This window comes from Pteronotus mesoamericanus, unplaced genomic scaffold (genome assembly GCF_021234165.1).
Source record: "Pteronotus mesoamericanus isolate MK-2021 breed Mesoamerican mustached bat unplaced genomic scaffold, CSHL_Meso_final contig_263, whole genome shotgun sequence".
NCBI classification, from domain to species: Eukaryota; Metazoa; Chordata; class Mammalia; order Chiroptera; family Mormoopidae; genus Pteronotus; species Pteronotus mesoamericanus.
In genome coordinates this window covers 14084290-14098512 of record NW_026555112.1, presented here as the reverse complement: position 1 = coordinate 14098512, position 14223 = coordinate 14084290, and the positions used below count along the sequence as shown (strand labels likewise).

Sequence of the window (14223 nt, the reverse complement as noted above, 5' to 3'; positions counted from 1 at the left end):
TTTTTTTCTGATCTAGCTCCTCAGGCAAGGGAAACAAAAGAAAAAGTAAACAAATCAAACTAAAAAGTTTTTGCACAGAAATGGAAACCACCAACAAAATGAAAAGACAACTCACTGAACGGGAGAACATATTTGTCAATGATACATCTGATAGGGGATTAGTATAGAAAATTTATAAAGAACTTATACAACTCAACACCCCCAAAAAACCAATCCAATTAAAAAATGAACACAGGATCTGAATAGACACTTCTCTAAAGAGGACATACAGATGTCCAATAGACATGAAAAGATGCTCGATGTCACTAATCATCAGAGAAATGCTAATTAAAACCACGTGAGATATCACATCCCACCTGTCAGAATGGCTGTCATCAATTAATCAACAAAGAAGTGTTTATGGAGAAAAAGAACCCTCGTGCACTGTTGGTGGGAATGCAGATTGGTACAACCACTGTGGAAAGCAATATGGAGTTTCCTAAAAAAATTAAAAATGGAACTGCCTTATGACCCAGCGATTCCACTTCTTGGGATATATCTGACAAAACCCAAAACACTAGAAAGAATAGAAGCATCCCTACGTTCATTGCAGTGTTATTTACAATAGCCAAGATTTGGAAGCAACCCAAGTGTTCATCAGTAGAGGAGTGTATAAAAAAGCTGTGGTACATTTACACAATGGAATACTACTCGGCCTTAAAATAGAAGGAAATGTTAACCTTTTGAGACTGCATGGATGAACCTGGAGAATATTATGCTCAGTGAAAGAAGCCAGTCAGACAAAGACAAGCGTGATATGATTTCACTTATATGTGGAATCTAATGAACAAAACAAACAAAAGAGAAACAGACTCATAGATAAAGAGAACAGACTTACAGCTGTCAGGGAGGAGATGACGGTGAAAAAAGTGAAGTCGTTAAGAAAAAAACTCACTGACAGAAGTATGGTGATCATAAGAGGGAGAGTTGGGTGGGGAAGGCAGAAGAGGGTAAGGATAGATTAATGGGGGCGGAAAGGTGAACACAGTATAATATACAGATGATGTATTATGTAATTGTACTCTTGAAACCGATATAATTTTATTAACCAATGTCACCCCAATAATTCAATAAAAATTTTTTCAAAAAATTGAAAAAAATATAAAACCTAGTTTCCTCTAAGACCAAGATAAGCACAGTCTCTCTAAGACATTAGAGCTCAACAGCCTGTCCAACTTCATTTGTTCATTCTATGGCCATTTACTGAATGTCCGTGATGTGTCAGAATAGTAAGATAGGCCATCCTTGTCATCCCAAAGCCCACAGTCCAGGAAGGAAGACAGACATGTAAACAAATAAGTGCAATACTATGTTGGCAATACTGTAATAAAAGTGAAAATAAGCTCTACAGGAACATAAAGGAGAATACAACCCTTTATTAATATTTCTGGAGACAGTTATGTTCATTCCTGTGGACAGGGGTCTTTTTTATTCACTGATGTATCTCAGATATCTAAAAGAAAATGCCTAGCACCTATAATTAGTAGATGCCTAATAAATATTTGGGTTTTGTGCTAAGAAAAAAAAAAAAGGAGCAGCGTCAAATACACCGCCATCAAGCTCTCGAGCTGGAATTTGCCACGTGAGGACTCATTCGTCAGTTTCTGAGGCCCCGCCCCCGGCTCTTTGTGACGTGAGGTCGCCTCTTCCAGTCCACGCAGCTCGGCCCGCACCCGCCGGCTCTCACTGGCTTGGCCCGTTGGTGGCCGCTCTGGTCCGGGAAACGCGGGCGGACCGTTTGGGGCCATGCGAGAGCTCGCTGCTGGCTTCATTCTCTCACTCCTGAAGGGTGAGAGATTCCCACCTACGTGGTCATCCCCGCTGCCCCGCCGCCCACCCCGGCTAGGTCGTCTGCCTCCCGGGAGCCCTTCCCCCGCGGTTTCCGAAACGTTTCTCGGGGAGGCCGCGTTGGACGTGACCCTTAGCTTCCGACTTGAACTCCTCCCGATCTCCTTCGGGCTCGGCTTTGTCTCTGTCCCTGCCCTCCCCGCCGACCAGACACCCCGGGCCTAACCTACACGAGGCCCCGCTGGCCGGCCTGGGTCCGTCCCGGGCCAGGAGCGGGTTTTGGACCTCGGTCCCGCCGTCTGTCTCTTCCCCGCCCCGCAGCGCTGTTGTGGCCTTCGTCCGCCGCCCCAGCCCAGGAGGCAGTTTTGGCCTCCACTCCCGGCAGCCCTCTCTCTGCCACCGAATATGAACGCTTCTTCGCACTGCTGACCCCTACCTGGAAGGCAGAAACTACCTGCCGTCTCCGTGCAACCCACGGCTGCCGGAACCCCACCCTCGTCCAGCTGGACCAGTATGAGAATCACGGCTTGGTGCCCGATGGTGAGGGCCCGACTAGCAGGGCAGCTTTGTGCTCACTGGAGAGGGGAAGGGTAGCGCTGGGCCCTGACGCTCCATCCCCATTTTCCACTCTCCAGACCCAAGGCGCCCACTGCCCCCTCCGGGAGGGAGCTCCCTCTTGTGTGTTCACCTTCTCCACCCCTGCTCCTTCTCAGGCGCTGTTTGCTCCGACCTCCCCTATGCCTCCTGGTTTGAGTCCTTCTGCCAGTTTACTCAGTACCGTTGCTCCAACCACATCTACTATGCAAAGGTGAGGCCTAGGACAAAGGTGGATCTGGTGTCTCAGGACCAAGACAGAGGCCGTGGCAATAAGGAGCCCAGGGAGGGTTCCAGGAGGACCATCCTTAGGTCCTCTCTCCCTGCCACTTTGCCAATCATTTACCCAGATTATGGATGAATACAGTCTCACTTTGGGCATTCAGACTATCAGAACACTCCCATTACTGCAAGAGGAGGGAAAAGGCGAAGAGATAAGCCCTTCCTTGTCTTCTAACCATCAGTGCTTTCATTCAAATCAAACGTTAAAGACTGAAGGCAGGGTTGTGGCCAAGACGCGGAGTTTTGTCTCAGAGTTGAACCCTTGCTCAGGGCTGGAGGGTTCCACCAGGCACTAGGTCTCTTCATCATGCCCGGGAACTGTGAGAGAGGAGGCATGCTGAAGAAGAGTAAGTTGGAGTAGAAGTCCACCCCTTAGGAAAGGCATTCCCACATTTCTTCTCTTCTTGCAGAGGGTCCGATGCTCCCAGCCAGTCTCAATTCTCTCACCTAACACTGTCAAGGAGTTAGACTCTTCCACTGAAGCGCAGCCCAGCACAATGACCTCCCCTGTGCCGTCCCACATCACAGGTGAGACCCTCCCAGCACCTGGGGGACTATCAGCAACTCTTTCCGTAAGGCCCAGAGCCCAGGATTTAAGGCGTCAGTGGTAGAGAAATGGGAAGAATGTTGAACAAGTGTGGGAGATGGGGACAAGCAGCTCTTTTTAGATAAGGGAGGGCCTGTTTTTTAGGAATGCAAGTCAGAACTTTCCTGTCCCAGGATGTCTTCTCACATTACTTACAAGTCTGCCCTGAATCCATTTTTTCTAGCTCCCCAAAACATTCCTGTGTTTGGAAGTCCTCTGGGACTTCTGTAAGCTAACATCTTCAGTCTAGAAAGGATTAGTTGCTAGCTATGCAGAATACATGCTGCTTCCTAAGTGAGAGGAACAACAGGTGGTTTTTGAGGTGGTGGTTAAGGAAGAAGAGCACTTGAAGGGGAGGTGGAAAGGTGACATACTGCTAAGACCACAGTCACCATGGTATCAATATTTTGATACTGGTATTCTTCTCTGTGTCTTCTATACTTGATTGCATGAATAATTATGATTTAGACTGTTTTTTCCCTGCCTTGGTGTTTATGTGTGTGTCCCTCTGTGAACAAACTCACTCATAGTTGAGAAAGTTGACTGTCCCTTTTCTTCTCTTTCTCGGTGCCGCCCAAACCCTGCCGCAGCCACGGAACGGCAGGCGTTCCAGCCCTGGCCCGAGCTGCTCAACAACAATGTGGAGGAGCTGCTGCAAGCCTCCCTGTCCCTGGGAGGCCCGGAGCAAGAGTCAGATCACAAGCAGGATCAAGGGCAGGAGCACAAACAGGAGCAAAGACAAGGACAAAACAAGCAGGAGGAAGAGCAGGAGCAAGAGGAACAGGAAGAGGAAGAGGAGGAAGAGGAGGAGGAGGAGGAGGAGGAGGGGGAAGAAGAAGAGGAGGAGAAGCAGGAGGAAGGACAGGGGGCTGAGGAGGGACTACAGGCCATGTCTGGGCTGCAGACAGACTCAGAGCCCAAGCTCCAGGCCGATTCTTTATCTTCCAACCCTTTCTCCTTCACTGCCCGGGTGCGGGAAGCAAAGTCTACGCCTATGATGATGGAGGACATGCAGGAGCTCATTCGATCTCCCCAGGAAACGGATGAGATGAGTGATATGTATGATGAAGACTCTACTTGGAGAAGTGAAAGCTCTGGAAGGTACAGGAAGTTCTGACTCCCCTACTGTCCCTTTCTGCTCTCTCTTTTGGGAATGAGAACCCCACGTTCCAGCTTTGGCCTGCAGGCCCACTCAGACCCGCTTGGGCTTCAGGCACACCTAGCAACTGTCTGCGTCACCTGTTCTGTGGCCATCAGTGGTTTAAGTCCTGCCCGTTTCCTACATGACATACTGGAATGAGTCCTGTACCTGGAGATACCAGGCTTGGGTTCCGGTCTTGTGTCTGGCCTTAATGAGCATTGCAACTTTGGGGAAATTACTTCCCCTTTCTGGACCTCCGTTCCTCATTTTTAAAAGGAGGCGGTTGGTCCAGAGGTCTCTAAGGCCCTATCCAATATGCTGAACGTGTGTGACCAAGAACAGCCTGAAAGGAGGGGAAGAGCAGCGATGTGGCTTTCTGCCCCAGCCTCTAGCCCATCCCCACCAATCAGGGGTGTCTCCTTGCAGCCTCTTGCAGATGCCCCATGTGGAAGCCTTACTGGTGATGTGCTATTCCATCGTGGAGAACATCTGCATCATGACGCCCACAGCCAAGGCCTGGCGGCACTTGGAGGAGGAGATCCTTGGTTTCGGAAAGAAGGTAGGCCCACCATGCTCACTGGGCATCCTCTGGTCCTGGCACTATTCTACTAGGCCTTGGGAATGGGGGACGGGCAGGGGTACAGAAAGCATGAGGCATGGTGGAAAGACTGTCTTCACCAGTGGGAATCCCTTCTTTAGAAGGACATCTCCATGCCCTGGCTGGTGTGGCTCAGTGGATTGACTGCTGGCCTACAAACTGAAAGGTTGCAGGTTCGATTCCCCGTCAGGGCACATGCCTGGTTTGTGGGCTAGGTCCCTAGTTGTGGGTGTGCAAGAGGCAACCAATTAATGTTTCTCTCACATTGATATTTCTCTCCCTCCTTCCCCTCTCTCTAAAAATAAATAAATAAAATCTTAAAAAAAAAAAAAAAAAAGGACATCTCCAGCTCACCGAAAAGGAGGAAGGCTCGAGACTAGTCTGGAATCCATTCCAATCCAGAATTCATTCTTCAGCTCTCTGATTTATTAGGCTGTACTCATCTCCTGACCCAGTTCACCATCTTTAGTCCTTGGACCTTAGATGCAGCCCTCCCATTCCAGGGATCTGTAGAGAGATACCAGTCTCAGTGTGTTTTCAGCACCTTGCAAATCCTATTCCCAGGAGAATATCCTTTAGGTTTTCAAATAATACAAGGTAGCAAGAGTTGGTATGCCATCCATTCACTCATTTGTTCAACAAATATTGATTGGGCACCACCTCTGGACTAGGTATTTGAGATACTAGCAGTGAGTATGGTAGCTCTAATCAATCATCTTGGGGCTCTTGGAGCTTAGTGGGAGAGAGAGAAGAGAACAGGCAGAACAGTGTGACAGGGTAAACGCTGTGATGGTTAAGTACAAAATGCAGAGAGAGTGGAAGGGGACAACTGTCTATGTTCGGGAGAATCAGAGAATGCTTCTTAGAAGAACTTACAGAACTCCTTAGGAGAGAAAAGAAGTTAGCCAAGCAAAAAAAGGGACTTGGTAAGAAGTTCCCTGCTAGAGGGAAAAGTATGTGCAAAGGCTGTGAGGCAAGAAAGAGACGTCATGAGGGACCAAGAATGAACATATTGCCCCTCCCCTTCAAGGGCCTCCAGCCCATGAGGGATTCAGCAGCATTACAAAGGGGTATGGTAGGTGTTGAAGAGAGGTTTTTAAAATTAGGACGTTTAGGAGTTATAGGGAGCCCACCGGATTTTAGGGCTTGGTTAAGGGAACAGTAAGGAGCCCATTTTGCCTGGAGCAAAGCAGTAGGGTTTAGAGTCAAAGAGATAGGAAGGTCATAATGCGAAACATCGCAAATGGCTGCCTGAAGCATTTGTATTTAACTTGGTAGGAAAAAGAATTTAGTAACCCAGGGGCATGAGAATACCTCCCTTAGGAGCTGTTGTGTGAGCAAACAAGGTGATGTGGGAGATTTGTGCACTGCGGTGCGCGCTGTACCCACAGATGAGGGACAAGGGGGATGGATTGAGTGCAGATCCTCCTGAGAAGGCTGAGGGAGCTTAGTGAGGGTGGAGGGTCCAGCTAGAAGAATGTCTTCCAGGAACTTGGAGGTTTTGAACCTAAGTGCTTGGGTAGAGTACAGGTTTTGATGTTCAAAGGACTGAATCTATATCCCAGCTCCACCATCTATAAGATATTTGGTTTTGAGCAAGTTAGCTTCATTGAGCTTGTTTTTTGTTAGCTAAATGGAGACATTATTAGTACCTATGCTATTGTAGTGCTCCTGTGAGGACTAAACGAGATGGTAGCATTTATAGCCATGGTGCATAGTCTTGTGTCAACTGTTTGTAAATGTCAGCATTGTCATCAGGAGAGAGAGAAAGTAAGGTAGGACTCGTATTCAAATAGCCGAAGTCAGAGGTGGTTGTAGGTCACCGGATCTAATGGTGGACGTCTATCAGGCACTTGGCCATTGAGGATTTGAAGTTTGGGAAAGAGATCAGAACTGATGATAAAGATCTGGTGTCACTTGCAGAGAGATGATGATTACCTGGGAGTAGATAAGTTGTCCAGGAAGAAGATGAAGAAAGAGAAAGCCAAGGCGAGGTCCTTGTGGAACGCGTGGGGAGGTGGGCAGGGAGGAGAAGAGCCAGAGGAGTCTTCGGAAGAGCCTGAAAATGAAGACAGCTCTGGGGGGCAGAGGAGTGGGGCGGTCTCAGCCTCAGCCTCTTAACTACACTCCTGTCCTAGATCTGTGACAGCCTTGGACGGTACCATGTCCCTACCTGTCCCCTTTGTGACTTCTGCTCCCTGAAGCTGGAGCAGTGCCAGTCAGAGGGCAACCTGCAGCGACAGCAGTGTGACAGCTCCCACAAAACACCCTTCGTGAGCCCCTTGCTCTCATCCCAGAGCATGTCCATCGGCATCAAGGTACCTAGCCAGCTGGGCAGCCTGCAGCAGGGGAGGCCTCAAGTGAGGGGAGCAGGTGTGCACCCTACTTCCCCTGTCCACTGTGCCACAGATGGGGACTGTAAAATCGGGACGCTATTATGGGCTGGATTTTTACGGTGGGCTCCGCACGGACTTCTGGTGTGCCCGGCTAGCCACAAAGGGCTGTGAAGATCATCGAGTCGCCGGCTGGCTCCAGACCGAGTTCCTTAGCTTCCAGGATGGGGATTTCCCCACCAAGGTCAGAGCCCTTCCCCAAAGCTCAGGCCCACCCCACTCACCCTCGCTCCTCCCAGTTACTCACTCTAGGCAACCTTAGGATATGGGAGGTGGCTTGGGCCCCTAGCTTCTGAGAACCAGTCCTCACTGAACCTGCTGCCTCTCTCCAATAGACCACACACACAACAAAGCAGGATTGTGTTGGCAAAGGAGTAGGGATTGGGAAGGGTGGGAGAGCACAGGACTGGGATGCAAGAGACAGTGGTTCTGGTCCCAGCTCTGCCAGTTACTGCCAGGGGGCCTTGGTCAGATCACTTCTCACTGTAGGCCAAAGTCAGACTCGTTTCTGTGACAAATGACTCAGTGATGCCTGAGAGTCCCCCCGCCCCCCAGCCCCCATCCACTACTTCCCTGCCTCTGTCTGCCAGTCTCCTTCCCTAACTCTTCCAGGGCTTTCCTTGCTCAATGGCATCATTGTTTCCCCTCTCCCCAAAGTTGCCTCCTCTGTGGAACTACCTATTGTACCTGAGAGCCAGGCCCTTCCTTTCTGTGGGGAAATCAAGACAAGGAAAAGGAGGGGCAGTTAAGAAAGGGCTGGTCACTGAGGGGAAGGACTCCTGCCCAGATCTTATCCCTGGGCCCCTAGATCTGGAAGAGATCTCAGAGATCATCTCTGCTGCTCCCCTGAATTTGTAGACGGGGCAGCAAGGTCCACCAAGGGAAGTGATTCATCCAAGATCACGCGCTAGAGATTGTTCTACCCTCCCTCTCACCCATCACTAGAAGGCTCCCTGAGACTAAACCAACCATTGGGCCCCCTTGCTCTCATCTTGCCCTGTAGTGCCTCCCTGCCCCGTTCCCCATTCCTCAGCTACTTTTCTGGCAAGCTGAATAGCAGGGTAGCCGTTTCTTCCTCTCTGGCTCCTTGCTTCTTCCTGACGAACCGAGGGTGGGATGGGAATGGCAGAGGGGACAAAGGCCTATTTCTCAAGGGTACCCCAGGTGTGGAAGGTCTGGCTCTCAAGGGTCACATCCCTGCCCCTGGGTCGGCCACCTCAGGCACTGATAATCTCCCTGCCTGCCCATCCCTGGCCCCTGGCTTAGATTTGCGACACAGACTATGTGCAGTACCCGAACTACTGTGCCTTCAAAAGCCAACAGTGTCTGATGAGAAGCCGGGAAAGGAAGGTGAGCCCCTCCCTATGCCCCTCCTCTTCCCATCAGCCCCTCAATCAGTCACCTTGGTTGGGTGTCCTTTCTGGGCCACAACCAACCCCCTCCCTCCCCCCGCCACCCGCCCCAAACAGCAGGGATGTGGAGAGCAGTTTCCTGCTGGCCTCTCAGGGCAGAAGCCTCCACCAGAGCACTCACTCTCCTCCACTCTCCCAGCCCTGGAGTGAGCAAGGACCCCTCCCCCAGGCCAGAGGGGTCTGAGGGCAGGGATGCTGCAGATGAGAGAGGACGGCCCTGTGGGCACCACAGGAAGGTTGAGAGTGTAGTCTTGCCTTCCTGCTCTTACTCACCAAGAAGTCTGTGATAAGTCACTTCCCCCCCCTCAGGCGCAGCCTCCTGATTTCTGAAAGGAAGGGGTTGGGCTATGTGGTGTCTCGTGCAGCTTAAAAACCCCACATCTGAGTTTCCTCCTTCCTTCTACTACCTTGTGCCCAAGCCCGCCTGTCAGTGGTTCTTGTGGGACTTGTGACAGATCCCCACCTCCACACTTCTGGCTCCTTGCTCTGTAACTCAGGCTGTGTGTCCCCATTCTCGGTGTAGGTGTCCCGTATGAGGTGTCTGCAGAACGAGAGTTACAGTATTTTGTCCCCAGCCAAAAGCGAGGAACTCGTCCTTCGATGGAGCCAGGAGTTTAGCAGCTTGACTCTAGGCCAAGCCGGATGAGCTGGAGTTGTCCTGGCTCCACCCCAACCTGGCCTTTCCACATTCTCCGTTACCTTTAGACCCCATTTGTCATCCGTTTGCCTCCAGGCTGCCCTTTTTGGGTCTCTTACCTGGTCCCTGCTCACATTTTCCTTGGGTTGGCTCTGCAGTCCCATAGAGGTCTGCGATGGGAACTCTACTCGCTTTAAAAGGTGTCTTTGCATAAAGTGTTTATTTTCAACCTGTGTGGCCTATTTTGGTTATGATCCCATCCTCAGCACTGCCACAGTGCCCCATGGGAATCAGCCCTCCACCCCCCAGGGCTTATGGATCCATCTGCAGGTGAGATAATTTCACAGGAATGAAATTTACCAGGGAAGCAGCCATCTGCTGGGAGGAAAAAACCCTACGAGATCAGGGAGTTGAATTGAAGAAAGCCACAGCTGGGACTGAGGGGTCTTGTGGGCCAGGAGGGCATGTGTGTTTTCATCTCTGAAGCCCTGGGCCCCAGGAGCTCAGATGTGATTGTAGAATTGTCCCGCTGGGCAGTGAAGGCCAGGCACCGATCCCAGGGAAAGAGGGCAGGACTTGCAGTTTATCAAGCAGATGGAAGCAGCTGGGGCCTGGAGCTCAGGAAATCCTTGATTTGACATCCAGTAAGGGGCAGATGGTCTGAATGTTGAGGTGGTTGTGTCTTCACAACATACATTGAGATGTGACTTCAGTATCGGCCTTTAGTAACTTGGGACCTCCCAGAGTGTATTCTGGGGACACATGTGTTTGGGAAACTGTACAGTGTCTCTTCTGTAGGTTCATCATGATCAACAGCATTAAAAAAAAAAAAAAAAAAACTTATGGAAACGTTAAAACGTGCACAAAAATAGAATCGTATAATGCAACCCCATGTACCCTTCACCCAGCTTCAATTATCAACACATGACCAATCTTTTAATGGCATATTGAAGGCTCTGAAAAGCACTGTAATAGAGAAATCTGTTTAAGCTAACATGTTTCAAACTCCTTTAACCACAATATTTTTTTTTTTACTTACCACACAAAAACTTGAACTTACTTTTGTGTATTGAGCAATGACAATAAGCCCAGCCCTGTTGACACAGAAGATAAAGGGCTTGGTCCGAGGGTACAGAAGAGCAGGGCTGTCATCTGAGTTCTCTGCCCAGTCCCCCAGCCCCCAGCTCACAGCCTAGGAAAGAGATGGAAGCAAGGAGGTACCTGCTGTGATGGAGAGGCCGTGCATACTCTGCAGTGAGGGTGGGCCCAGCAGCAGCCCTAGCATGCAGAGGGGCCCTGGGCAGGGCGAGGTATAAAGCTAAGAGTGGCAAGAGCAAAACCACCTGCAGGGATCTAAAAGAGAGACGCCCAAGGGGAACTGGTGAGAAAATGGAGAGGCTGGTGGGTTAGTCATCTCAGTGGGTGGGTGTGCCAGCTAAGGTTCCCGGAAACTGTAGGGAGTGAGTGAGTGATGGGCGGGGGGAATCATTAGTGGGGCCAGAGTTGGGGCTGGATTAAGTGCCATTATCCACTGGGGTTTCTTCCCTGGCCAGTCTGTGAAGACCGCTGAGGGCAACTGCTTCCTCTTTCTCCCTGCGCACGTGGGGTTGGGTGAGTGCAAGGAGCTGGAATCTGCTGAGATCTGCCCGGGTGGGTGTGTCCCCACCCGCCCAGAAGCAGGTCCTTCCAGCCCAGCCCAGAGCAGGCAGCGGAAGCCAGCTCAGGGCAGCGGCGGAGCTCAACAGAGAACACAGGTATGGGGGCACAGGGTGCAGCACCCCTCTTTTAGAAATGAGGGACATGGTGGGCATGGAGGTGAGGGTGGGCCGTGGGCCCTGGAAAATCTTTTTGAATAGTGTAAAAAGATAAAAGGGGCTGCCTCAGGCAGAAAGACTATCAGACGGAGGTCACGCCCTGAAATGCCCCTTTGAAGCTTGAAGCCCCACACTGGGGCATCTCGGGAGGCTGTGTTCTCCCCTTGCTCTTCAGTTCCCATTGTCATGCTGAACCCTGGGCTTCCCAGGGCCACTGAGGAAGGTCCCCTGGGGATGATTTCCAACCTTTTCCTACTCTCAGTTAATACTTACCCCCACCCCCAATGCCTACTCACCTCCCAGAGCCAGGCCCTCTGCTAGATGACTATGAACTTATCTGATTAAACACCATGAATGGACTCACTGGTGCAGATGTGTTCTTATGATGATTCTTCCCAGATAACCAAGGGGTACTTTAATATGGTCTTTGAGAAACACTGACTTAACCTAGTGCGTTCATCTACGTAAGAGGAGTAGACAAGATGATTTCTAATGTCCCTATAGTGCTGACAGGATATGGCTCATGGATGACATGAGGGCGATGATATTTCAGATAACCGAGCACAGGTGGGGGATGTGTGAGGCCTTATGGTACCTTTGTATCACAACAATGAGGCAGCTACCTCTTACCTATGCTTGTGGGGACCTCCCTGAAAGAAAGGTATCTCCTACCCGATTGTATCTCCAGCTCCTTTTTGGCGTGAGCCGGGATTGTAGCCCTGAGGGGACACGGAGGCAAAGATTGAGGGGAAAACAGAAACTTATACCTCTAAGCCTCGCTTCTTGGCCACTCAGAGACACTGGAGTCCAACTCTGTCCGTGTCTGATGTTGTCAGCTCTCCCCACCCTGCTGCCCGCAGCGTACGCTTCAAAATGGAAGGCAGCATGTCCAGGCCCATGGGGAAGGAGAGAGCAAAAGGGCGAGGGCAGAAGCCAGGGGTATACACTCAGTGCTGCCAGGGTCCAGGGCGAGACCAACAAGGTCAAAAGGCGGCAGGAGACTCTCCAAACAGGACTCAGCCAGGCCCCCAAACAAGGTAAGAGGCACGCAGGCCACTCAGCACAGGGCCAGGACAGCTCTGTCTGGGTGACTTCTCTTGACTGCAGTTTTATTTCCTATTTTTCCAGCTCTCAAACGCAGGGTGAAAGGAAATGTGCAGGTGGGGAAGTGTCATCCGCACCTTGGGGAAACCAATTATTGAGCTGTGGGCTGCTTTTTCTTTCTGCCTTTTCCCAGAAGAAAAATGGGAGAAATGAGATCAGAATACCTAGGGCAGGAGAAGTCATGGCTGGGGGTGATGTTGGAAAGGCAGCCAGAGACAAGCTCGGGTAGAGGGTGGGGACCGGAGCAGGTATTTTGGCCAGAGCAGGCAGGGCAGGCCTGGGCGACCTGGGACAACCCTCTGGGGCTTGTGCCGGAGAGACACCTCTCTTTGGAAAGAACATGGTCCCTGGGGCAGGACGAAGACGTCCAGTCACCCTGTGACCTCATGCGGCCTCCTCACCACCACAGACCCCTCAGCCCCAGGACAAGCTGATGAGCAGGTTTTATCTATATCCCCAAAACAGCTCTGGGACAGGGCTTTTCACAAAGCCTTTAGACTGTGTTAAGCTTCTCCCAGAGGCTCAGCGCAGTTTGGATCTATTTGGGGAGTCTGAACATACAGGTACCGAGGGGGCTTTATAATTAAGCCTGTCCATGCGCTCAGGGTGCGGGTTCCCAGCGCGGCCTGAGCACAGCCGCAGAGAGAGCAGGCTTAGCTAACAAGGCCGGTTGGAGCACACGCTGTGCAGCGGGGGGACACACTGACTGGCAGGGACTCCAGAATCTAAAATGAGGTGGTGGTTATTCTAGAGCTGATCTCCTGAGGCAAGGAGGATGGAGATATCTGAGATTCCTCCTTTTCAAACTTCTGAAAGATGTGAATTACTGAAAGAGGAGGTGAAGAGGGAGCAAGGCATTTGATGACTGAGTGGAGGGGAAAAGGGAGAAGTTCCTGGAGAGGGTGGCGGAAGGAAAAGCTGGACAGAGCGGAGGTACTTCTCTCCCCTCCCTGCCCCCACCATCGTTCTGAATCACCCCTTTTTCTGTCTTTGGCTCCCCTCTGCACTGTTGGTCTGGCGCCAGGAGGGTGGGTACTGCTGGCAGGTCTTGTGGAGCAGAGAGGGAATGATCATGATCTAGCCTTCTGCCCACTTTTACTCCCTCATTCTCACTTCCTGCCTGGGATAGAAGATTGTTCTGTCCCTCCAGCTTATCTGAGCAAAGAACAGTGCCCAACCCAGTTCAGAGGGCAATGGAACAGGTCTGAGAGGCTCCAAGGACGGAAGGGGTCTTGGCCCAGAGGTTGAAAGACAGGAAGACCGAGGAGAGTTATTGCATGCACTCTGGTGTGAGTGGTGGGGCGGGCGGGTGATGTGTGATGGCGCAGCCCCTGGGCCCCGTGTGCTTGCTGCTTTCTTTGCCCTTGGGGCTGCAATCTGCATGGGTATGTGCTCCTGGAGCTTCCTGGCTGTATGTCTGTCTGTCTGTGTAAGGACACGGTCCCTAAGGCTGGGGCTGCATCTGCCCTTCCTCGCAGGGCGGGTAGTCCATGCCTCCATGCGTACTTGTGCGTTACAGGGTGTGCAGCAACATTGATTGATATGTTATTAGGGATCTTGTGTACACATGTCATAGGGTACCTACCTATACCTCTGCGTGTCCTTGCATGGGCGCATGTGTGGAGTTGGTATGCTTACGTTACCCCCTCAGAGCGTGTCGAGGTGTTTGAGCCTATGCAGGCCTCCAGGTCATGTCTTTCCTTCTCTCTGGTGGCATGAAACCCCAGTGTCTATTCTTTCCTGGGGTGGCTGCTATTTCTTTACTTCCTGCATTTCCCCCACAACCTGACCTCTTCCTCAAGGCAGGACTGGGGAGACAGCCAGGCTGCCCCTTC

General features: G+C 51.2%; 1 protein-coding gene across 1 annotated transcript; it reads left to right on the top strand.

Moving 5' to 3' along the window:
* Nucleotides 1-1785: 1785 nt before the first annotated feature.
* On the top strand, nucleotides 1786-9537 carry ACRBP (acrosin binding protein). Its single transcript, XM_054574484.1, has 10 exons — nucleotides 1786-1828; nucleotides 2149-2367; nucleotides 2541-2635; nucleotides 3114-3231; nucleotides 3880-4390; nucleotides 4857-4989; nucleotides 7167-7346; nucleotides 7438-7605; nucleotides 8688-8771; nucleotides 9357-9537. The coding sequence occupies exons 1-10, from the start codon at nucleotides 1786-1788 to the stop codon at nucleotides 9477-9479; spliced, it is 1674 nt and encodes a 557-aa protein (XP_054430459.1). The 3' UTR covers nucleotides 9480-9537.
* Nucleotides 9538-14223: the final 4686 nt, after the last annotated feature.

What these genes read in the sequence shown, in the direction of transcription:
- ACRBP (XM_054574484.1), top strand. Translation starts at nt 1,786, where the DNA reads ATGCGAGAGCTCGCTGCTGGCTTCATTCTCTCACTCCTGAAGG. An exon ending in TCACGGCTTGGTGCCCGATG is followed by an intron (nt 2,368 to 2,540) that starts GTGAGGGCCCGA and finishes GCTCCTTCTCAG; the next exon opens with GCGCTGTTTGCTCCGACCTC. An exon ending in GCATGTCCATCGGCATCAAG is followed by an intron (nt 7,347 to 7,437) that starts GTACCTAGCCAG and finishes ACTGTGCCACAG; the next exon opens with ATGGGGACTGTAAAATCGGG.